Here is a 23,366-nt window from a genome sequence, read left to right on the forward strand (position 1 = left end):
TTTATTTGTTGTTGTTGTTTTGTTTTGTTTTGTTTTTTGGTTGGTTGGTTGGTTGGTTAGTTTGCTTTGCTTTGCTTTTTTTCATTTTTGTTTTGTCTTTTTTTTTTTTTTTTGTCTCCTTGTGTTTCTACTTCTAGGTCATGGCCATTCGTTTTCCACTCAGCATACCTGCCTCTGCTCTGATTATTCACCAAAATAAAATAAATAAATAAAACTATTAAGATGATACAGCATCCAGTCTAGTATCCTATTGTTTGTCTTCATCCTTTCTAGACATCAGTTATATTGGATTTCATGAGTTATTAGAGAAAAAAAAACATTATATTCATCTTGACTCTAATATTACGTATAACTCAAGCTGCATAAATTCTCTGAATTAATTCTTGTGTGCTATTGATGATGCAGGTATTGTAGCAATTTATTTGGATTTTTTGGTCCCTCACAAGTCAAACGATTAGAACTACAGAGCCCAAGAAGTAAAGCAATGATGTTACTTTCATGTTTAATCCTCCCATGCTCCCAGAGTTGCAGCAGAAGGAATTTGGTCGAGATGGCACCTGGGAAGCATGCTCTTCAACAAGTCATTTACCAGAGTGCTCTCCTTTTCCAGAGCCTTTCTGGATGCAGCAGCATAGTCATGCAACTTTTTTCAAATAATGCTTTTACAATCTGATTTGTAAACTTCAAAACCTGAAGCTTCTAGACTCTCCTATTATGAAGCTGAGCTTTATATAATTTAAGATGTATTCAGTGTTCCTATCTATGTAATTAAATTTTAGACTGTTTTTGTTAATTTGAACACCTTCTGATTTTTTTTTCAAAGAGCTTACTAAGCATTATGTTGAAAGAATTTGACTGAAGTTATATCCTTTGTTTTCTCATCTTTCATGCTGATGGCCTTTGTTTTAAGAATAATTATTTAACTTGTATTTGAAGCATTAAAAATTATTGAAATAGGGTAAGGAAAATCCTGAAATTGGTCTGAAAAATCTTCTGATTTAGGAAACAAACTGTTGGTTTCTAAGTATACAGGGTCCACTTGGGACTTCTGCAGACTTTAAATTCAAATTTCCCTAACAGCAGCCTGCTGACCATTCATGGTTTACAAACCAACAGTATCAGCTTCTACTGATACCACAGTATCAGTAGAATTCTGGAACCACACTAACCACTAGCAGGTTATACACTCACCAGTCAAAAGATTGATAATGAAATACCCAGGGTCCTTGAGAGATTTTGAGAACTGACAGGAAGCTGTTGCTAAGATTGACAATCTCTTCTATACAGCTAGGAGGATTACTAAAAGATTTTTGCCTGTTTTCCTTTTTTCCTTTTTTTTTTCTTTTTAACACAAAAGTAGAATTTTCACACAAGCATTTGACTGTAGATGGGATTTTTCAAAAAAAAATGACAAACACCATGGGACTCACAAAGAAATTGTAACAGTTGATAACACTCCCTTTTTAAGCTATTTTAACAACTTTAAAGGAAGAGAAAGCTTCCTGCTCTTTTGTACATGAACATCTTCAGGATACAGATGGGGTTCTGTGGTTAGTCTCTCACAAAGGAATTCAATGTTATTTTCACGGGTAATGCTGTTATTGGTCAGGTGCTTTACTATCCTTTTAGGTCTCAGCTGTGCTCCATTGAAGACAATGGGAGTCCTCCAGCTGTATTTGATGACACACAAACCACCACTTATTGAAGCTGATAAAAAATAGTTTTTGTATACTACTGCTGGAAGAGAAACCGCTCTGGTACCCAGGGCTACGGCCATTCCTGCTACCCATCTCCTCTGGGCTGCCATCCAGCTGCATGGAGGAAGGGACTTGCAGAGGGGCAGACCTGACTTCAAACTGATTAATAACTGCACATCAGAGACTTGAGATCACATTTTCACATCTCAACCACATGCAAGCATTTTTATTGCCCGTAACAGCCCATTTAACACCTCGAGGGCCGTAAGTTCAGCAACACTACCCTTCAACGATAGGTGTAACTCCATACTGCGCTATACACCATATAGCTATGTACACACTGTAAAAGACCACCAGGGTTTGTAGGCAAGAGGTGTCCCGAGTGCTGGTTTCGAGCAAAAGCAGCAAGCGAGGGCAAACACCAGCAGCGACAGTGGTGGAAGATTGTCACTCCCTGCACCTCTAGCCATGCCAACCACGGCACGTCACTGCTGACAGTGTGTATTTGTAGCTGCCGCGCCGCTGGGCAGCCCGACATCTGCCAGCAAGGTCTCATGTGGCATCGCGCCACGGTACGGTGGATTTACTGCGAGATGCAGGCCTTGTTGCCAAAGACAAGGGCTTCCCGAAATCAAACCGGGGGCCAACCCTGGATGTCTGGGGGTGCGAGGAGGAGAACCCCCCGGGGGCAGCCAGAGTCCCTCAGAACAGCCATCTGAGCTATTTTCCCTCAACCGCTCGGCTGCTGGCAGCTGGCCCTGCAGCTAACAGGCGGCAGGGGCCCAGCCACAACCCTTGGCTCTGGGGGATGGCGGCTGGGGCCCCGCTGGCACCCCACAGCACCCCACCGCCCCTAAGGAGCCCGGGGGGGGCCGGCAGGCCGCGCTGCGGGCCCGGCGGGGGGGACGAGAAGCCGCCCAGGTGCAGCCGCAGCCCGTCGCCATGGGAACGGCGGGGAACAGGAGGGAGGGAGATGGCGGAGGGCGCCGCGGCCGTGCCCGCAGCTCCCCCCGCTGCTTGCCGCGAGTGGGCGTGAGGGGCGGGTGTGCGTGAGTGTGTGTGAGTGTGTGTGTGTGCGTGTCCCGGAGGTATTGCACTGTTACTATAGGAACCGGCGGGGAGAGGGGGGAGCGGTGGCGGGGCGGCCGCGCCCTCTCCCTGCTCCCCCTCCCCGTGCCCTCGATGCCAGCCCCGGCCCTGGATCCAGTCACGGAGCCGCGGAGGCACCGGGCCGGGGCGAGGGGGTGTAGGAAGGAGGAGGACGACGACGGCGACGAAGAAGAGGAAGAAAATGCCTCGCCCCAGCCCCGAGGGGCACCCGGGGTGGGGAGGGTGGGGGAGAAGAAGAAAAAAATAAATAATAAAATAATAATAATTAAAAAAAACCATCCTGTGGTGGTTGTTTACTGTACCATATGGCTGCAGGGGGAGGGGTGGAGGAAATGTCTGCCGGTTGCTGAACCGGTGCACTCATTATGTCCGATGGAGTCACAGTCACCCGCGTCGCGCCTCGCCTCGCCGGCACACAATATCAAAGCTTTCCCCCCGGTTTCCCCCAGCACACCAGCCCTGATTTGGGGCATGGTAACTCCTCCTCCCAGCCACCACCAGAGACAGATTTTGGGGTACAGCGTGCCCCAAAGCCCCAGAGGCTCGGCTTTGAGCATCACTGCGAGCTGCAGGGCCTCGCCAGGAGTGAGACACAGGGAGCTGGAGGCTCCAGGAGAGCGGGCACGCCAGGGGTACAAATGCTATCCCTTCCCCAAAGCCTGTGCCTCTCTCTGCCAAAACCCGAGCAGATCTTTTCTTTGTGTGATGCACGGGCTGCAGTTCGGTTTTGAATCCACACTGCCATACATGAAACGTAAAAGGAAAAATAAAAAAAAAATAAAATAAAATGCTGCCAGTATTTTTTTTCATTTTGTTTTGAGAGATGAAAAGCTGATCCATCTCAGGGCGTTGCAGAGGAGTGGGATGGGTCACAATGAGAAGTTCCTGCCATCAGTGCCACAGAGAGACCTGTGCTGATGTACACTGTTTCTGTCATGAGGTAGCAGTTCGTTTCGGAGACACACTGGGTGCATCCTGTCTTTGGAGAGCTTTCTCAGCCAGTGTCAGTGGAACGGCTTTGAAACGGCTTGTGCCTTTCCTCTCTGTGATTCATAAGATAGGTGCTGAACCTCTGTATTATTAGAGAGATAAAATCCACAAACTACGGTGTCTGAGAATAGGCAACTATACTGCTATCCATATTACCTTGTGAAATTGAAGTATTGATTTTTTTAAAGCATGGTTTGCTACTTAAAAGACCGATCCCATTACTATTGTAGTCAGTGGGATTTTGATACTAATAGGAACAGTTTTTGCCTTTAAAATGGTCTATTTCACATTATTATGGTAATGTCATTCAGTAATTCTTAAAATCAGTCTTCCTGGTCTTGGACATTTGAAAACATTAAGGTACGAATTATTTCAGCTCAACTTATTCACCACATTTCTGCTCATGTCATGTCCAAAGTTTTGTTTAGATAAATAAGATAGATAACTTATTGCTCCAGATGGTTGTGGGTGGATTGAACCTAATAGGTTCTCCAGTTACATGTTTTTGAGTTCGTTTTTTTTTTTATATATATATTTATTTTTTAATTCTGATTTTACAGAAGCCTACATTTAGAAACCCATTTGTAGATCTCCTCTTGTGCACAGCTTAGACTGCATTTGGTTGCTCACCAAAATAGCGTGCCTTCCAAAGAAAGATTAAAAATATTAAAATGCAGCCAGCACAGTGAGTGGTTCAGTTCAGTTACACAAATGTGCTGATCCTACTGCCCATAGATAATATACATTTGAATCTTGGCACCTGCCATCGGATTGGAATTCAGAATGAGAAACAGCAGGCCTTGACGTCTGGAAATAAAGGCAACATAAGGAAAAAAACTGTTCTGCGCCTATTAGTAAATAATAATCTCCAGCAGCAAAGGCAAATGACAAGGATTGAAGAAAATGTGTAGCTCTGCACACATCAGATAGATATTGGGCCTATTGTACAATGGTGAACATATTCACATTAGCATTGCGAGGAATAGCCAGCACCTATTCATTATTTGCCTATTTGTATAAAGACAAGCTTTTTAGAGTCTAGCAACATTCTGTTTAGCTACTTTCTGCTATATCATTTCTGTGATATTCATTAAATTAAATGTTGACTAATAAGATCCAATTTGAAATGAATACTGGGAAGGATGCACAGAATTTGTTTTAAATTCTGCTGAAATGAAATTTCAGTGAAAAATGCAATAAAAAAAAAGTAATCTGTTTCATCTTCCTCACATTTTCCAGGCAGTTTAAATTGTTAGGTGATTAGCATCTTAAGGTTGTTCTGTATTTATAGGTGGCCAACAGGTATGCTTAGTTGCATAAATACTGGCTTTAAAGATCAGTAGTTGTCTTATTACCACATTAACAGGAAGCATTGTCCTTATTTTACCTGGTTTATTTCATTAGTTTTATTATTGTTATTGTGAAATTTGTAATATGCATTTTCCAGGCTGACTTTACTTTCCCCAGCCTCCACCTCTCCCAAAGCTGACTTACTTTCATTAGGATGAGCTCACAGGGAGCTATTAAGTGAAAGTTTGTTTATCTGCTATTTGCTTTAACACTTTACCACATTTGTTCTCTCATCTCGCTTTTCTTTCAGTCTTATTAGAAGCAGCTCTTCTCTAATGTAAACATAGTTCAAAGAGACACAGAAAAGGGAAAGAGATCTGAATTCTCCCCATAGTACATATCCTAATGCAAAATCCACAGAAACGGGAGAATATTTAAAAACAAGCAAACTACCTCAAAAGCGTGACTGAAGATAAGCATATGGGTTGCATATGTTTAGTTGGGCAGGGGAAAAGATGAGAGATACGCAATTGTAATGTACTTAAATATATGGAGAGTTTAAAGGACTAAGATCAGGTTCCCTCCCTGAACAGTCAGAATATGAGGATTTCTGCAGTGGAGAACTGTCTGGGGTGATGAGCACAGCCCCAGCATTGCAGAAGGCTGTATCACAACCAAGAAGGTGGGGGCAGCTTGCTTCTACCAGTATTTACAGCTGGCATTGGCCTTGCTGGAAATAAGCTTTTCTATGTACTTTTATAAGCTTTATAAACACATTTATACATTTATCAAGCACTGGTCTATGATGTTGGAATATGTTATAGCATAAAGAGCTAGCAGGTATAGGTAAATTATTCTTTACAAGTGGAGGAACTTTATTTGAGCATATCCTATTGCAAGCCCAGCCACTGTCACTCAGTCAAGCAGTATGGACTGGCCAGGGCATTGAGCACTAAGGGCAGGTGCTTTTTGGGTGGGTTCCTTCCCTGGGTACCAGCCATTATAAAGCCTAAGCATCACTGAACAAGTGCATTGTGCCTTTGAAACAGGGGCATCATCTTTGTGCTAAAAAATATGTTTCACAGGCCTTCTGCTTGTCATGTCCCACAAGGGGATTTTATCCCATGCCATTTAGGATGACAGAATTGGTCCTTCATAGCTCTTGGATTTAACCAGCTTGACTCCTTCTAGCTTCCTACAGCTACAGTTTTTCAGCACTTTTGTAGGTCTGGTAGGTCACTCTTTGGATCCACCAGACAAATTGCTAATTCACTTTGAATATTTTCATATAGCCTTCTACTCTGAGCATTGTTTATTTGCCTGCTTTCAAATTACAGCAAACATGATAAAAGCAAATTTGTCAAAATTTTTCAAGTTTGTATATCTGAAAATTTTCCTGACTTAACATTTATTAAGAATCAAATTTATAAAAAAATAAATAAATATCAGGCAATTACCTGTAAATTTATTAACGTTCAAAGGTAAATAGCAGAGAAGGCACAGTTCATTAGAATTCTATTAATTAACATGTTCTACTAACTGCTACTAATAAAATTTGACCTGATCTCTCCTATTTAAGAATGTTTTTTGTTTATTTATTTTAACACAGTTTTTGAAAGCAGCTCTTTTGGTTCAAGTTGAAAATGTAGGATTCAAGTAGGAATACAGGCAAAAGAATATTTTCATTTCCACTGTTTCCTCACTGTCCACTATATCTCGCCAAAATTGGGTTGATTTGAAGAGAATAACATTAGAATTTGCTATATAGAAGGGCAATAAAAAAAGAAAGGAAGTAGTTTTATTTTAACCAGATTTAGTTTTAGAACTAGCTTAATTTCTATTGCTTTATTATTTGCTTTGGCGTAAACATAACTCCCTGACAGCTCGCCGTATGCTAAACCTATTTCTCAGTTACACCAAAACAATGATAACCAGGTGTTTTGCACTGGTGGAACAAAGTGGAGGATTTGTGTAGGTTTTCCAAAAAAAGTGTCACAGTCCAATGAGCTTCCAATATACATCTCTTTGAGAAGTTCTGGTTTTTGCTGACGCATCCATGCAGAACTTACTACTCTGTCTCCTTGTAGGATAGTCCCAAATTGAGACAAAAAGGGGTAACTAGAACAGGGTCTGTCTGAACTACAGGTTTTAAATGGATGCCTGGCATTGGAATAGAGTATTCAGTAAAAGAAGGCTGACCTGTTTGCTCACTCCAGACAGAGTTCTTCAGTATTATGGTAACCATGGCTTTGGGGCTTTACTGAACTCTCAGGATAAAAAAGATAAAGGTTATCAAAAGATGTCATTAAAATATATATATGTGACTGTGTAGATTAAGGGAGAAGAGAATGAGTTACATACTTTCTTTCCTTCCACAGTTGCATCTTGAGACTTGCAGTGGGACGAGTCACCTAATTAGATTTTTGCCATTCTTACTGGTCAGGCTGGTCAAAAGCAAAATCTTTCAGAAATTTTATTGACCTGAATGAGCCAATTCCTCTCACATTTACAATTAATTCTCTAATAATTCTGCTTTTTTTTTCCTTCCCTTTTTCTTCCCTCCACAGTAAGAGTTTGCTAATAATTGCAACAAAAACCAACAAAAAAATGCTTGCACAAGTAGGCAAAAATATGGAGGTGAAATCAGCATGTCCCTTCTCATCACAAGTAGAGTAAATGGGAAAATGGACGTGGTTGATTGCAAACTTTCCATGTAAATCACTGCAATCTCATGCACTGATCCACATAGGATAGTGCTGGAGCTCTGAAACTTGACCATCTCCTTCCTTCTTCCAGGATAGTAATATCCCTACAGCAACGAGCCATAGAAAATGCTACTGTCAAAGTGACCAACAAACCATCTAGTCCCAGTCTCCAAGGGAGTCCGTAAAAGATGATTCAGAGCAATCAGCAAATAAACAAATAAATCCCTAAGCAAAATATGATACATCTAATTGCATTGTACAACAATAACCAAATTATTTTCCTCTCCTAGCGTCAACCAACATAAGAAAACATACCTAAAACTTACTAATACAACTAGACATGAAGTAAGAGCAGAAAGGTTGAGACCACCAGCAATACTAAAATTCAGTACAAAGGGGAAGGGCATGGGAAAATGCTGGGATTTCACCGCACTCTACGGGTCTTTCCTTATGTTGACCGTATGGGCTGGAATGTGACTAACCCCAATAAACGCTGTATGGGACAGTGCACAGAGAGCTGCTGCAAAAATAACACCAGGTAACTGCAAGGTGCTTTGCTGCAGGTAAGTGTCATCGGCAGTGCCGGTGCTCCCAGGGGAACAGAGGAAGAAGGGCAGGAACATGACCTTGTCCTCACTTCTGCTGGGGTCAGCAAAGCTGAACGGACATAAAGAGCATACTGCATCCTTACAAGAATCATGGAGCTATCACTCTCTTGTAAAATCCTTGGAAGAGATTTTGGCTGAAGCGGTCAGAGTTTCTCCTGAGGCTGCAATGACCTTCCAACCCCAATACTAAAAGCTATAAAACAATGGCCTAGCCTTGAATTTCCCTTTTAAGATAGTTGTCAAAAAGTCTTACTAGAATGGAATAGGATTAAAAGTGGTGGGTGCAGAATTTTCTTTCTGTTCTTCATCAGTGTTTACACCGCACCACTTCTCTCAACTTTTCTCTACCTTTTTGTATGTTTTCTGTTTCCTATTGTGCATTTTCTCTTACTGTTCATCTTTCTGTATGGTATAACCAATTAAAATGTATTTCATTTAAAAGTACCCCTTTTCTTTAATTAGCTCAGTTACCTTCCCTGGACCTTTCATCTGTCTTGACCTTTTGGAGATGAGGCAAATGCACTAAGCATGTTATTAAAGGCAAGGACATATCATTTAATTAATGAGACGAATAAGTTTTCAATATCATTCTCTATACTTTTCCCAATGCTGATTTTCATTACCCCTGCTATGCTTATTGAAGATATTCGCTTATTGATTTGTTTGAAATTATTCCTAAATATTTCCCTCGATATGTTATGCTAAATCTATACATTTTAAATGTGATTGAAAAGCTTGAAATCTTCCACTCCTTTCAAAAAGCTAGTGTTACAATGGCATAAAATGTAAATTACCTGGCAATGGTCTGCAGGGAGTTCTGCCTGCCATGATTTCTCCTTTTGTCCTTCGTTATGATATTTCTATTTTCCTTCCCAATCCTTCCTTGACTTGCTTAACCTAATTAATTTGCATCTATATCCAGTGTTGAAACCTCTTTATTTGTCTGGGTTTTATCTGTATACTTCATATATATCTCTCTGTGTATGCACACTGGACTGCATTTATATAGCTCTCAAGTCACTTCCTATGGTTTCCCAACTTTTCACCAGTTTTAGATTGTCATCACAGCCAAAGTTTCAATCTAGCTTTAGTAAAGTCAGTATCAGATTGTTTTCATTTCAGAAAGAAACCAGAAGTAAATTTTCACCTGAAAATTACTTTTAGATGACTTCTGAATATGACAGGTAAGAGGAACATAACTGACCCTTCCAAAATTTAAACTAGTTGCATCAACCAGGTACAGTTCATATTGTCACTTAACAACTCTATTTTTAATGATTTTCTTAATGATTTTTTTTCTGGTGTTGAAATATGGTTCACTGGTCTGTTATTTTGTACCAACTATCTTCACCACCTTTTTTTTTCCACTTTCTAATAGATTTTTCTAATTATTCCAATATCATCACCATATATAGTGGAAAATGATATATTTTGATAATATTTTGGTTGCTTCATTCTTGAATTCTCCAGTTTTCTTGGATTTGCATTAATCCTGGTGATGTACTGCGATTTAATATCTCTATTCACCACCACCTCTTTCTTTATTTCTCTATTTCTGACACTCCTTCAGTTTCATCATCTGAGAAATGTATACCCAGAATAGGCTTTTCCTCATTACCCACCACAGAGAAGACATCAACTGAAAAAATGAAATTCTGTGAAAACTTTTCATCCTATTTGATTGTCTTTCCTGTCTGCTGAAACCTTTGGCCATACTTTAGCTGTTCTTCTCTTGATGTATCAAATAATTGTGTAATTACTTGCTTGTTATTTATCTATCAGGTCAGGACAACAATCATTAGTTAATTCAAAAGTCTGACTTCTCATGTGCCAAGACAATGCTGCTTTACCTCACAGATAGGTCATGATTTAGTGGCAGACACTTCAGCTCTGAGTCTGCCTTAAACAAAAGTCTTGTACAAAATCCACTTGGCTGTATTGCTAGAGCTATGCCTAAGTCTGTAGGCAACAATGAAAGAGTTATTAATTTAAAATTTGTATGGTGAGTTAGAGCTGTAAGTTATTTAAGTACAAGTGATCTCATCCGCATTTTTTTTCTTTTTTTTTTTCAAAATATTATAGTATCCATCCCTTGTTGTATTAAAAATTTTGGGGTAACAACATTTACAAAACCTTCAAACACACAGGCCTTATTGGAATATAAGATATGTAACCTCTCATTTCCTAGAGGAGCCTAATTACAGCTTCTCAAGTCAAAAAGGCTGAATGAGTTTCATCCTAGGCTCAAGTAGGTCATTTAATAAAAATTGCCCTTCCGAGTCTATACAGAATATTTATTTCTGAAAAAAAAAAATAAATAAATAATTAAAAAAAAAAAAAAGTCTTTGCTTGAGGTTGTCTGCCATAGATCAGATTTATCGTGTCAAATGTTCACTACAAATAGCTCCTTAAGTTGACAAGCATCCACAGATACAACTAAATGGTTCAAATCCTACAATTCAATTTCAGCAACTAGCTCTAATGCCTGCACATGCACACAGTAAATGTGAGGTTTTGCAGGTTGCAAAATTATTGAATAAACAGTTATAAGCCTGAACAACTACCTTTGCTTAAGGTGATCATCTGTAAGGAAGCCCATTGCATCTGGAAGAATGTCCAATGCCATAACTTGTAGCAAGTCTTTCTTGCCTACCAGGATATTTTATGTTTACAAGCCATTAAAATATACCTCGCTAGTGGAAATGTAAGGTTGTTTGGCTCATCTATTTAAACAGAACAGAAAGGTAATTTAAGAAAGCTACACGAATCACATTCACTGCTTCAGCAGGGCAATGCCAACAACTCCCATGCACCAGCAAATATCATCTCTTCACGTGTTTTTAAAGCCAGAGAGGCTTCTGGCAGGTCAGAAATGACATATACATGAGCAAAACATCTTTTATGTCCTATAAAGCTCTACTCATTTTGGGCGCTGTGTTGACCAGGGTCACCTACTCAACAAAGAAAAAAGGACTCCTGTGACGCTCTGCAGTGCACAGGAGGCTGCAGAATCTGGTAGGATCTGCCCAGAGATCCATGTTTTCTGGCATGCTATCTCATGATCTTCCTCCAGATTTACCTCATTTATATCTCTCTTCAACATTTGCCCTGCTTGTTTTGTTCCTCTTTTAGCAGCAAGATCTCAACAGCTTTACTGTGTGTACTGGGAAAGATCGGGACCCAAATCGCTTCCATTAGACCAAAACCAACAGCCGCTAGTTGCCTCCTCCAACAGCAGACCAAACCTCATGGTTTGGTGTGAGCCCATTTTAATTTATTTCCATAGTGTAAAATTAAGTTTGAGTCATTAACTCTGACATAGCCTTCTTCCCATGGTCATGATAAGCGCTCTCTACATGGAGTCTTTCTGAGTATTTATGTGTAGTCTCCAGATTACATGTCCTTTCTGTCTAGAGCATTGAACGAGGACAATAGTGAACACCACAAAAGTTAGGGGAAGAAAAAAACCTATCAGCATTAAAAGATCAGGCAATGTATCATTATGTTTTACCGATGCCTCTCAGCCCATTTGAGCAGTAGCCTGCTGAAAAATGCCTTCCTACCTCTCAGTGATCACATAGCCATGCAGCTACAGAAACAATACTTGGTACCTTTGAAGATAGTCAGCATGCAAGTGTCTGAAACAGAGTCGCTACCACGTTGCATCGTGGCTGAATCCAATGCAAGCGGCTATGGCAAGAGGCTATGGAAGGACAGCAAAGATGCAAGTCCATTGTCACCTCAGTCTTCTCAGCAAGGTTTCACAGCAGCATGAACATTAAACTGGAAGTGTTTATTCTGGATCACTGGGGAGACTTGGGCTTTCACGCTACAACCCTGGCCATTACCAGGTGATAGCACTGAATCTGTTGTCCTCTCTCTCGCTGTATGCATTACCATACAGGGTGGATATATCAGTAGCAGTTTTTGTTATGGTATTTACTAGTGTTACAGAAGCACTTCAAAATAATCCCTTCTTAAAATTTTGCTCTCTTTGGCTCATGTTTCTTTGGAAAATTCTAGCTCAACATTGTTACTACAAAATCTCAAATCCTCCTCTCCCATTGCCTCTCTGTCACACACACACACGCGTGTGGGGATAGCACCTTACATATGGCCACTAACATTTTTTTCGGTTTCAGGACGGAGCTATTCTCCTTATTCAGGAACACTGAGCTGAATGCCTACATTAAGAGTTGCCAACTAAACCGGTTTTGTTCCATCTGCTATGACCATTTTCCAGCACTATCTGTCTGATTCACCAGCCTCCTTCCCCACGGAGTCCATTGGGAGTCTGAAAACGACACAACGGAGGCTACGGGTAACCGGGGGAGGCGAAGCTCTGGAGACCTGAACTGGGAAAATGTGGCTGGCAGATAAATGGGACGGATACTGCAGGGCTTGAACACAGCTGCTGAGCCTGGAAGGTGCATTTAACAGGACTGTAAACTACTGCAGAACTGTACCCTGGGACAAATTACTGCTCACCCTCAGCATCACCTTTCTTTGGTGCTTGCTCTCATTATGCATTGGCAGTTCAGCAGGCTACAGAACTACCAATATATATTTGAGAAACCCATTTATTCATTTTTGATATTGATGGCTACAAAACCAGAGAGAAATGCAGTGAAGCAAAGCTTTGTATTTTCAGATTGCTATAAAATGCCCCCAAATAATGAACATAATTTAAAATGCAAGATAATTTAAAGCACCGTATTTTGACATATAGCTATTTTATAGAGTGATCTGTTTCTTATATTTTATTGTTCATAAGCAAAGTAATTTATATAAAATCAAATGAACCATAAACTCATACGCCCATCCACTATTCTTCACCACTAACAGAACAAGAGATGGGCTGGGATACACCCTGTTCCTCAGAACTGACTGGCCTATAATTTATAAGCCCTAAATCCTGTAATCAGATTGAGTAGTACAGCCCTACATGCGTGGAGAGCCTCCCTGTTCTGCTTGCGGCTATCCAAGAGGTACCAGATCCTGCTGGAGGATCTGAAGATTGAACTAAACTGAACAAAATTTGGTTTCTGAATGAAAGTCCATTCTATGCTTATAGTTGGAAAATATAAAAGGAGACACAGGAAAATTCGTACATTAGGCTTGGGATTTCATTAAAGTCTGTGGAGTCATTCCAAATTAAAAACGACATAAAACCAGCCTAAGCCTGGCGTTTGAGGTTATATTCTGCTAGTTTGCTAATTGCACACTCTTTATCAGAGCAGTATCTCACAATCATTTTAGCCCTTCTTCTTTAAAGAAAAATTCTGCCTAGAACCTGCTGATACAGCCTGGGCCATTATTTTGTAACTTATGTTTAAGTCAAGCTTGATTTTAGGAGCCGTATTGAGGTCTATGGAAGACATAAAGCGGGAGAAAGAGCAGTGGTGAAAATAAATTTGTTTTCCAATTGCCAGTCAAAAAATAATTCCAGTTTAAGAACTACGCAGAAAATGCACACACACAAAAAAAAAAAAATCCACCATAAGAATCATGTACACAGTTTGAAAAGATACTATACTGGTAATATTAGCTCCACACCTCCTTATGGGTTGTGAGTACCAACCATCAAAACTCGATAGCAATTGCTGTCAGCCATTTGGCATATTTGTTGGCTTAGCACGTTTATACAGCGTGTCTAGGCTAGGCATCATCTCACGATTCGCGTAAAGCGCAGCTTGGGCGTAAAGAAAGAAAACGCGTGATGGTAACGGTAGAGATCTGAAAAGTTGCGGAAGAGAGATGTTCACTGAGTTGCACATACAAATAACGTGCTGTGTGCTGTCCCACTCTGGACCTAAAATGGCTGTTTTGCAGGGGATGTTGTTGCTTGGTGACCAACAGTGCATCTCCTAGGCCACAGAGGGATGTGAACATTCAGAAATTGATTTGTTCCTGTTGCTCTTGAGGAGACCATACCCAAAAATAGATTAAGCCGACACATAATCATCTATGCATTCTCCTTGCTGGTGTGTTTAAACTTGATATTTAAAGCAGGCCTGTGATTTTGAGCTACTTACCAACCAGGCAAGGAAAAAGCAGAACAAAACCTAGCGTGCTACTGTCCACAGAACAGGAAAGTAGACCAAGCCTCAGTTAGTGTGAGGCTGCAAGATACCCTTCCTTCAATTAAACCTGTGTTGTACATCTAGCCTGTTCCGGTGCAACCTCCCAGTTGCTATCAGGCTCTCTTCCTTTCATTAGAATCAAGTAGTTAATTAGCCCCAGCCTGTCCTCTCTCCTTCTCTCTTTCCCTTTAACGCAGCAGTAATGATGTCTAATTACCAGCAGCAGTGGATTACAGCACCATCAGGAGCAAATCTCTCTGGCTGACAGCAAAGCTGAGCAGCAAATCTTAAAGCTTCAAGGAGAGAATAATTCCTAACAAAGTATTTGAATATTATTTTCTTGTTTTTGACCAGCTTGTGACTTTAGAGTCCAACTTGTAATTTCATCCATTCTGTTATTGCAGAGGGAGCGCTCATGCTGCCAGCAGTGATTAATTTTAAATTGAAATTACTTTTATCTCTATGGTGAGATCAAGTGATGCACAGAAGAGGGAGAGGACAAGGGAGGGAATCACAGTTTGGGGACCTGTTACCAGTTGTGTCTCTCTCCAGACAAGCTCAACTGTATGTGATAACAGTAAGAAAAAAATAATAATCACAGTACATGGGGATGTCTCTAAATGATCATAAATTAATAAACTCTTAAGTAGTTAGTAAGAGTCAAAGAAATGAGAGAAGGGGCTTTAAAGGCTTACCAACAGTTGCTGTCCGGTGAAAAGCTAGTGTTTCCCCCAGTAACACCATTTCTGTCTGGGTGAAATCCCAGCCCTGTTTAAGTCAATAGGAGCTTTGCCACTGGGAGAGGGGCTGCATCCCTGCTCGTACCATGGGGCGTTTCGGAGCACCTGGCACTGGGCACGCACTGCACCTGCCCTAGCAGCAGCTCACACATGTAATTGCCACGCTACAGGTCTATAGAAATACCTCCTCTGCCTTGTGCGGTTGGATAGTAACACTAGCTTCATGTTTGTAGGAGGACATTTGTTTCTCAGAGCTGCCTGCGGTGTAAGAGTGCTGAGTACAGCCTCTTCTCATTTCTGCTGGACAATGAATCTGTGCTGGACAGCAGAAGGAAAGAGGGATTTTTTTCCTAAGTGCAAGACCATTTCCATAAGGGGTTTTATGTCCTTGTTCATCTAATGTGCAGATATTCTGAAATTGCTTACGAATATTTCATGCTAACTTTCCTTCTTTGCTTTTATTACGATGCCTGCTTAGTTGCTTTAAATATCTAAAGATAGTTATTTCTATACAAATATGAACACATATATGCATTTATAGGGACATTCACTAGTATTCACAGTTGAGGGTATGATCCTCCAAAAGAACAAAGGTAGGACCAGCAAGGCGCTCGACGTCTCACTGAAATCTCTAATGGAAAAATGGAAAAAGAAAAAAAAAAAAAAAAAGAAGAAAAAAAAAGAATATTTGACCTGAAAATAAAATAGAAGAAGGGATGCAAGGAGGTACTCCAAGCTCTCATGGCCAGGCAAAGGTGGGAGAAAATAAACAAGTTGATCATCAGTGAATCTTGTGTCTCAGAGACCCAGAAGAGCCCTTAATTTTTAAATTCCACCTCATAAAAGTAACGATAGCCTTTTTATTTAGCAGGGTAGTCAGTGTAATTTCACTCATAAAAGCACTGAATTTGCTTACAGTTTTGAACTTGCAGTGAAAAGGATAGTCTTAGGAATAAAAGGTCTTGCCTGCTGGCTCTTTGCAATTATTATCCCAGTAAGCAGAGGAGATATTAAAAAATTCCAACCTAAATGGAGACTTTTGTTTTGGACAACTTTTATGTGACTTCCGTTTGCTGTCAAATTGCACGGAAAAATAAATTTGCTCTACAGTACCTGCTGGGGTCCGAGATTAACCATCAGTCACCTAACTGTCCAACAGACATCCGCCAAATCACCCGGCTCTATAGGCACACCTAGAACGCCTTGGTGAATAAAAGCCACGGAGGGGGGACAAGCTCCCTCCAGCGCTTCCCCTTCGCTCTCGGTCTTCATATCCATAACCTCCTCCAAAGGGATCCCCCCACCTCAGCCTGCCCATGGCCAGGAGGCCATGCTGGCGAGGGGGCCCATCTCGCCAGGCCCTGGGAATGCCCAGCTCGGTGCCCTGGGCGAAGCAGGCAGCGGCAGATTTCCCCAGCAGCCTACGTCACGGCCAGGCCCAGAACGCTTTCGCGAGCAGCCCCCTTCGCTGCGCCACCCACCAGCCTCCCCAGCGGGTCAGGATAAGCTGCCACTGCAAATAAAAAAGAGAACGGTGCTCACCCGAGCCCAGTGCCCAAGCCGGAATATTTTTAATTGCTGGGTTTCCTTTCTCAGCTGCTCCCCCCCCCGCCCCGCCACCCCAGACGCAGACAAAAGAAGCTTAGCTTGGGTGACCCGGAGCACAAGAAGTAAGAATAACGAGTTCAATAGGCAAAACCTACTTGGAGCCAACAGTTCCCATCTTCTCACATAGGAAAATCTGTAGCCTCTGCCACCGCCGAGCATAATAACCCTGCCGCTGTCAGACCCGCGCCGGGCTCCGCGGCTCCGGAGCCTGCCGGGGGATGCCACGCTACCGTATGGCATCAATGGAGTTTGGGCTTTATGGCTGCGAGACTCGCGCAATCCCAGGAAGAGTAACAAAATAGAGCGTGCGGTCATGTGCGAGCCCATCTCCCTTTGTTGAGCATCCTCTCCCCGCCGCCGCCACCAGCATCCGAACCGCGCTCCGGAGCCAGCGAGGCGCATTCCCCCTGCTCGCCGTCTCGAGGGCTGCGGTCTAACAATAAATAAATTATATATATATATATATATATATAAAGGGGGAAAAAAATAAAAAAGCAGGCGAAAGCCCCGCTCTCCCGGGGAAACCCCCCGGAGCAGGCAGAGGGGCTTTGTGCCAGCTGCCTGCCCCGCACAATGGCCGGGGCCGGCGGCGGGACAAAAGCCGGGGCCGGGCCCGCAGCCCCGACCCGCACAGCCACCGGGGGCACCGGGGACACCGGGGACACCGGGCACCGGGCACCGGGCACCGGGGATGCCGGGCACCGGCAGCGAGGCGGCGGGGTGTGTTTGGTGCGCGCTCGCTTTAAATAAAAGGACCACAAAGAGCTCGGCGGTGTCTAATGTGACAGGCAAACGCAACATGGTGATGATGACTTGGGGGAAGAGGGAGGAAGGAGCCAACTGTGGCTGCGGCTCCCCCTTTGCCTCTCGCTCCCGGAGCGGGCTGCAGCGGCCGACATAGAACAAGGAAGACAATTCTCTACTAACCGTGGTTTTGACTGGCACGTACAGCACTTGCTTCCCTCCTCCAGCACCACCACTGACCTCGTCCGAGTTGCCGAGCTGGAAGCCTTTAGATTTGACCCAGAATTTGAATTTGGCGTTATCCGTCGAGCTCGACTCGGAGCCGTTCAGGAGCTGGACGATCCGCTCGTATTTTTTACGGGTCACCGTCTTGGTTTTCCCCGAGTCCCCGTAAGTCCTGAGGCACCAGTCCTGAAACTGCCGGTACATGTCCCGCTCGCCGCTCTCCATCGTCTCCCGGTGCCCGCGCGCGCCCCCGCGCACCCCCGCGGACACGCGCGCCCCCCGCGGGCCGGGCCCGGCCGCGCTCGGCACCTGTGTGCGCCCCGCAGCGCGCAGCCCCCGCCGGGGGAGGGACGGCACCGAGGTCCCGGCGCAGGCAGGCAGAGCCCGGCTGCTTGTTTTTTGTGTGTGTGTGCGTGTGTGTCGTGGGGCTGCTCCGGGCGGGGGGGGCCGGGGGGGGCCGGGAGGGGGGTGGGGGGCAGCGGTCTGTTCGGTGGAGTGGCGAGGTTCTCCTCTTTTTTTGTGGGTTGGTTTTTTTTTTTTTTGATTTTTTTTTATTATTATTATTATTATTGGACTGAAGCGGGGCTGGCTGGTGGAGGCTCCTCTTCTCCTTCCTCCCCCGGTACGTGCTCAGTCCCTTCAATAATCGCGCGAGGCAGGACTATCCCGCTGGCTCCGGCAGCCTCTCCTCGCCCGGAGAGGGTTCGGGCGGATAAATAATTAAAATCCCATCCCTCGGCTCAGCGAAGAGAAAAGGAAATATTGACTCGGGTCCTTCTTCTTCTCCACGCATCAGCTGCGCCCGGATTCACCCTGGATAGCGCAGGTGAAGGGGAAAAAAATAAAATATAGGTATAAAAAAAAAAAAAAAAGCGAGAAGAAAAAAAATCCCACCCTCCTCCTCCAGCCCGGCAGCCTTCTCGAAGGCTTTCTGTCTCTGTCCTGGCGGGCTGTGCCTCTCCCTAAAGCAGCCCCGCCGCGCAGGATGGAGGCAGCACTGAAGGGCAAGCTGCTCTCCTCGCTCCCCCTTTATTCCAGGGCTGGGCGGTTTTGCCTTACATCTCCCTGCTCCGGGCATGAAGGTGCTGGAAAGAAAGAAAGTTCTTACCTGCTATTTTCTAAGCCTAATACATCCGATCCGCGTTTTAAGTGCATATATTTCTATTTTTAATTTTTTTTAATTATTTTTTTTGTAAGGGTCTGTGAGCATCTCACTTCCTCCTGTTCAGTCCCATTGAATTTTCGACGCCTTTTTAGGAATTTTCCTCAATTTATTTACTCTGCCATCCCAGCAGATGGAGGAGGAAAAAAAAAAAAAAAAAAAGGAAAAACAAACAGCCAGGTATCTAGGAGATAGGCTCGGGTGTCGGACCGGAGGAGAGCGAGCTCAGTCCCAGGAGGATGCTGAAGGCAAGGAGGCGGCTCTCGGGTGCTGTGCCAGGGCAGTGATGGTGCTCCCATGCAGGACTCCTCGGCTGCGGGGGATCCTCTGCTCTCCGTGCTGCGAGGCATCCAAGTAAGTTTGCGTGCGGATGCACAGCAGACCCCCCTTTTTATTATTATTATTTAAAGGGGGGGGGGGGGAGAGGACGAAGAAAAAAAAAAAATCTCGTTTTTTTTTTTTTTTTTTTCCCCTTTTTGCCACAGTTTCAGCTCACGCCGGGCAGGACATCCCTTGCGCTTCCTCGCCGCGTCGCCTCTCCGCGGCCGCGCCCGCCCGAGCCTCCTGCATCCAGGGCCGGGCCGGGCCGGGCCGGGCTGATCCGGGCTGCTCCGAGCCGGGCTGATCCCAGCCGGGCTGATCCCAGCCGGGCTGCTCCGAGCCGGGCCGGTGTTTCCTCGCCGCTCCGCTCCGCGCCGTGCTCCGCGGCGGCGCCGCACCGGGCCGTGCCCCGCGGGGCTCCGCGCCCCCCCGCGCCCCCCCCGCGCCCCCCCCGCGCCCTGATTGGCCGCCGGGACAAAAGTTTCGGTGGCGACGGCGGCGGCGGGCGGCGGGCGGCGCTGTCCCGGGCCGGGACGGAGACGGGAGACCCCCCCCCCGGCCGGCGGAGGGGGGTGGGGGGAGGATGGGGAAGGGGGGGTGGAAGGAGGGGGGAGCGTTTCCATGGTGATGCCGTGCCCCCCCCCCCCCCCCCCCTCACCGCACCGCCACCCCCTTTCTCCGCGCGCACCCGGCTCAGCTGACACATCATTAGGCAAGGAGCTAATTAGTGCTTATTGGAGCACGGCGCCGCGGCGGGGGGCTCGAGGCTTCCGCGACCCCGGCGGGAGATCACCCCCCCCCCTACACGCACCCCCCACCCCGGACCCCCCCTCCCCACCGCCGCCGCCGGGCGTGGGGGACGAGGAGGAGGAGGAGGAGGAAGAGGAGGACGAGGAGGAGGAGGAGGAACCGCGCTGTTTGCGTCCGGGCATCCCCGCGGGGGCGTCCCCGGGTCTTCCCCTCCCGGGTCCCCCCCCCCGGCCCCCCCGGGGGGAGCCGAGGCTTTGTATGGCCGGGAAATGAGCGCGGCGGCCCCGATCCGGCGCTGGAGGAGCGGGGGGCGCTCACAAAGGATGCGGTGTGCGGGGGGAGGTGGGGGGGACCCCCCACCCCCGGCCACCCGCCCAGGAGGTTCTGTGGGGTGGGGGGGTTACTTCAGGGTGCTGTTATATTTGGGAAGGGGTCGTGGCACTGATAGGGTGCGCTGCTGAAAGGGTCTGGCGTGTAATGGTGCTCATCCCAGCCATCTGGGGGGCTCCCGGCAACTTCCATTCTGGCAGACCCGGAATCCAAATCCGATCCCCCCACAAACCGGGGAGGGGAAGGAGGGAGACACACACCCCAAGTGGTGATACACACGGTTATAGCATGCATGGGCTGCTGGAAATAGGCAGGAGCACTCTGGCACATCAGAAAATAATTCCATATCCAGGAGTGCTGCTCTGGATCACGTGAGGAGCCTCATCCCCTTCCCAGCAGACACAAAGTCCTAAATTCAGTCGGGCTTGGATCATGCCTTAATAAAACCAGGAACCCTCGTTATTTTTTTGAAACTGGTAAATGACGGGAGTGGGAACAAGTAAACGCAGATGGAAACCGACTGTGGAGTGGAGCAGGGACAGAGAGTAGAAGCTAGCATAATGCTCAACTCGTCTGAATTTATTTCTTTGTTTTACAATTTGGGGGTTTGATTCACGGTGAAAGGTGCGGATGTTTTATGAGTGGTTCCATCAATTAGTTGGGCAGAAGTCCCAGGAGCATCCTGGAACTGCACCATCCCAGGCAGTACACCAGCACAGGACTCAAAAATGATGCCTTTCATAAGAAAATGGTGATCTGAATGAAGTCAAGTGTGTGGTATATGACTTCACTTTCATCCAAAAGTTCTTTGTAGAATATATTTACATAGCATCCATAACCTTCTGCAGAAGGCCCATTGCGTCCTGGGCTACACAGACAGAGTGGCCAGCAGGTCAAGGGAGGGGATTGTGCCCCTCTGCTCTGCCCTTGTGAGGCCCCACCTGGAGTGCTGCGTCCAGGTCTGGGGCACCCACTGCAAGAATGATGTGGGGCTGTTGGAGTGGGTCCAGAGGTGGGCCATGAAGATGATCAGAGGGCTGGAGCACCTCTCCTATGAAGACAGGCTGAGGGAGTTGGGGTTGTTCAGCCTGGAGAAAAGAAGGTTCCACAGAGACCTTATAGCGGCCTTCCAGTACTAAAAGGTGGCTTATAAAAAAGATGGAGAACAACTTTTTAGATGGGCAGATAGTGATAGGACAAGGGGGAATGGCTATAAACTAAAAGGGGAGACACAGATTAGATATGAGAGAGAAATTCTTCACTCAGAGGGTGGTGAGGCGCTGGCACAGGCTGCCCAGAGAAGCTGTGGATGCCCCATCCCTGGAGGTGCTCAAGGCCAGGCTGGATGGGGCTTTGGGCAGCCTGGTCTGGTGGGAGGTGTCTCTGCCCATGGCCAGGGGCTTGGAACTAGGGGATCTTTAAGGTCCCTTCCAACCCAAACCATTCTGTGGTTCTATGAACCTATAGGCATTATGTAGGACCCTAAATATACAGTAATTTCAGCAGAATTTATTTGGTGAGTTTATAATACAGAATCTTCTATCTCTGATTTTTAAATCATCCAAGAATCTGAATTTGAAAATATAAGTTTAAACAAGGGAAAATGACAGGGGGTTAGGTTCACTTTTTTTTTTTTTTTTGTGTCAGAACTGACAGGGTTTAATAATACAGATGGGACTCAGCTGGCAATGAAAGGAGCTGACATAGATTCTCCTTCTGTCAAGACTTCTAGCGACACCCCATTATTAATCAGCTGAACTTCAGGGAATCCCCTGAGCATCCTTGGGGAATGGGGCTGTGTTGGTCCTTCGAAGCCATGGACTGAGGCTCTTTTGCCATGTTCTGCAGAACTCACTTCACTTTGTCAGGAAAGGAAAGCTTCTGTCCTCTGGTTTGGAGACAGCCTGCGCACAGCAAATCAGTGCACTGCTGTATTGTTTGCTGTGCCGGCAGCCTGAAACAATACAACACCAACAGATGTGTGAACTTTTCCATTCATTGTAATGAAGTGTTAGTTGCAAAACAGAGTTTTGGTGATTTAAATTGCCTCGTATGCATCAGACTGTGAAAGAGGTTTAAAATAAATCATGAATAAGTTATAAATATTGTATTTTTGGAATTATCAGCTCTAACAAGTCCACTGGCAATAGAAAGTGAAGACTTAGGCAGAATGAGGCCTGATGTCTCTCATTAAAGTTACCAGTGTTTCAAGATGAAATTGCAGTGTTGTGGTGACGTAGCTCTGATTCCATAGAAAAGGCTGAGAAGACACTTTCAAATTTTTAAAACTTGCTGAAAAAAAAAAAAAAAAAAAGAAAAAGGAAAAAAAAAAGAGAGAGAAAGCTTTTGGCTGAAAATTATCATCCACGTTCTGCCAAGGAAGAGTGTTTTGAAACCATTCACCGTAATATCCCAGCAGGTTGTGCTTGATGTGGAGATACTGGATGGTTAAGTGTAGTCTTTGAGAGTAAGAATTTTCCCTCTTTTGTGTTTTTTCTTCCTAATTCATGGACACAGAAAAATTATTTTAACACATCTAGCTTGCCATGTGCATGAGTTCCAGTGGAAAGCCTGCTTTCTGTGCAGGCTGCGCGTCTTCCTTGCAGAACTGTGAGACGATATTTTTAGGAATAAAGAAACTGCAGCTCCAAACGATTTACCTTTAACTGCATGTCTGCTAGTGCCTTTCCTCTCTGGAGGGAATTTCCGTGGAGGTCTATTGTTGCGTCTCGGTGATCGCAGTAACAATGAGCGCTGGCAGCCCTAGCTTCTGTGGAGGCAGAAGTCATTGTTCACGCACCGCCTGGGTTTGCCTCTGCTGTCTTGCTTTGCTCTCAGGTATATGGCAGCATCCCCTACAGTTAGGCAATCCAGCACTGCGGTATATCGGGGGAGGCAGGACCTCGCTGCTGTTAGTGTCCACGAGGAGGAATTGCCACCATTCCACCTGCTGGCATCACTGGCGTTCGTAATAAATGTAGGTGATCCACATCATTGGCTGCT

General features: G+C 45.1%; 1 protein-coding gene across 4 annotated transcripts in view; it reads right to left on the reverse strand.

Moving 5' to 3' along the window:
* NOL4 (nucleolar protein 4) overlaps positions 1 to 18,025 on the reverse strand; it is a 189,299-nt gene extending 171,274 nt beyond the window's left edge. For all 4 annotated transcript variants that reach the window (XM_035553235.1, XM_035553234.1, XM_035553233.1 and 1 more), the window contains exon 1: positions 17,759 to 18,025. In XM_035553235.1, coding sequence (XP_035409128.1) covers positions 17,759 to 18,025 — 267 coding nt within the window. The remainder of the gene's footprint in view (positions 1 to 17,758) is intronic.
* Positions 18,026 to 23,366: the final 5,341 nt, after the last annotated feature.

This window comes from Cygnus atratus, chromosome 2 (assembly GCF_013377495.2).
Source record: "Cygnus atratus isolate AKBS03 ecotype Queensland, Australia chromosome 2, CAtr_DNAZoo_HiC_assembly, whole genome shotgun sequence".
In the NCBI taxonomy this organism is placed as follows: Eukaryota; Metazoa; Chordata; class Aves; order Anseriformes; family Anatidae; genus Cygnus; species Cygnus atratus.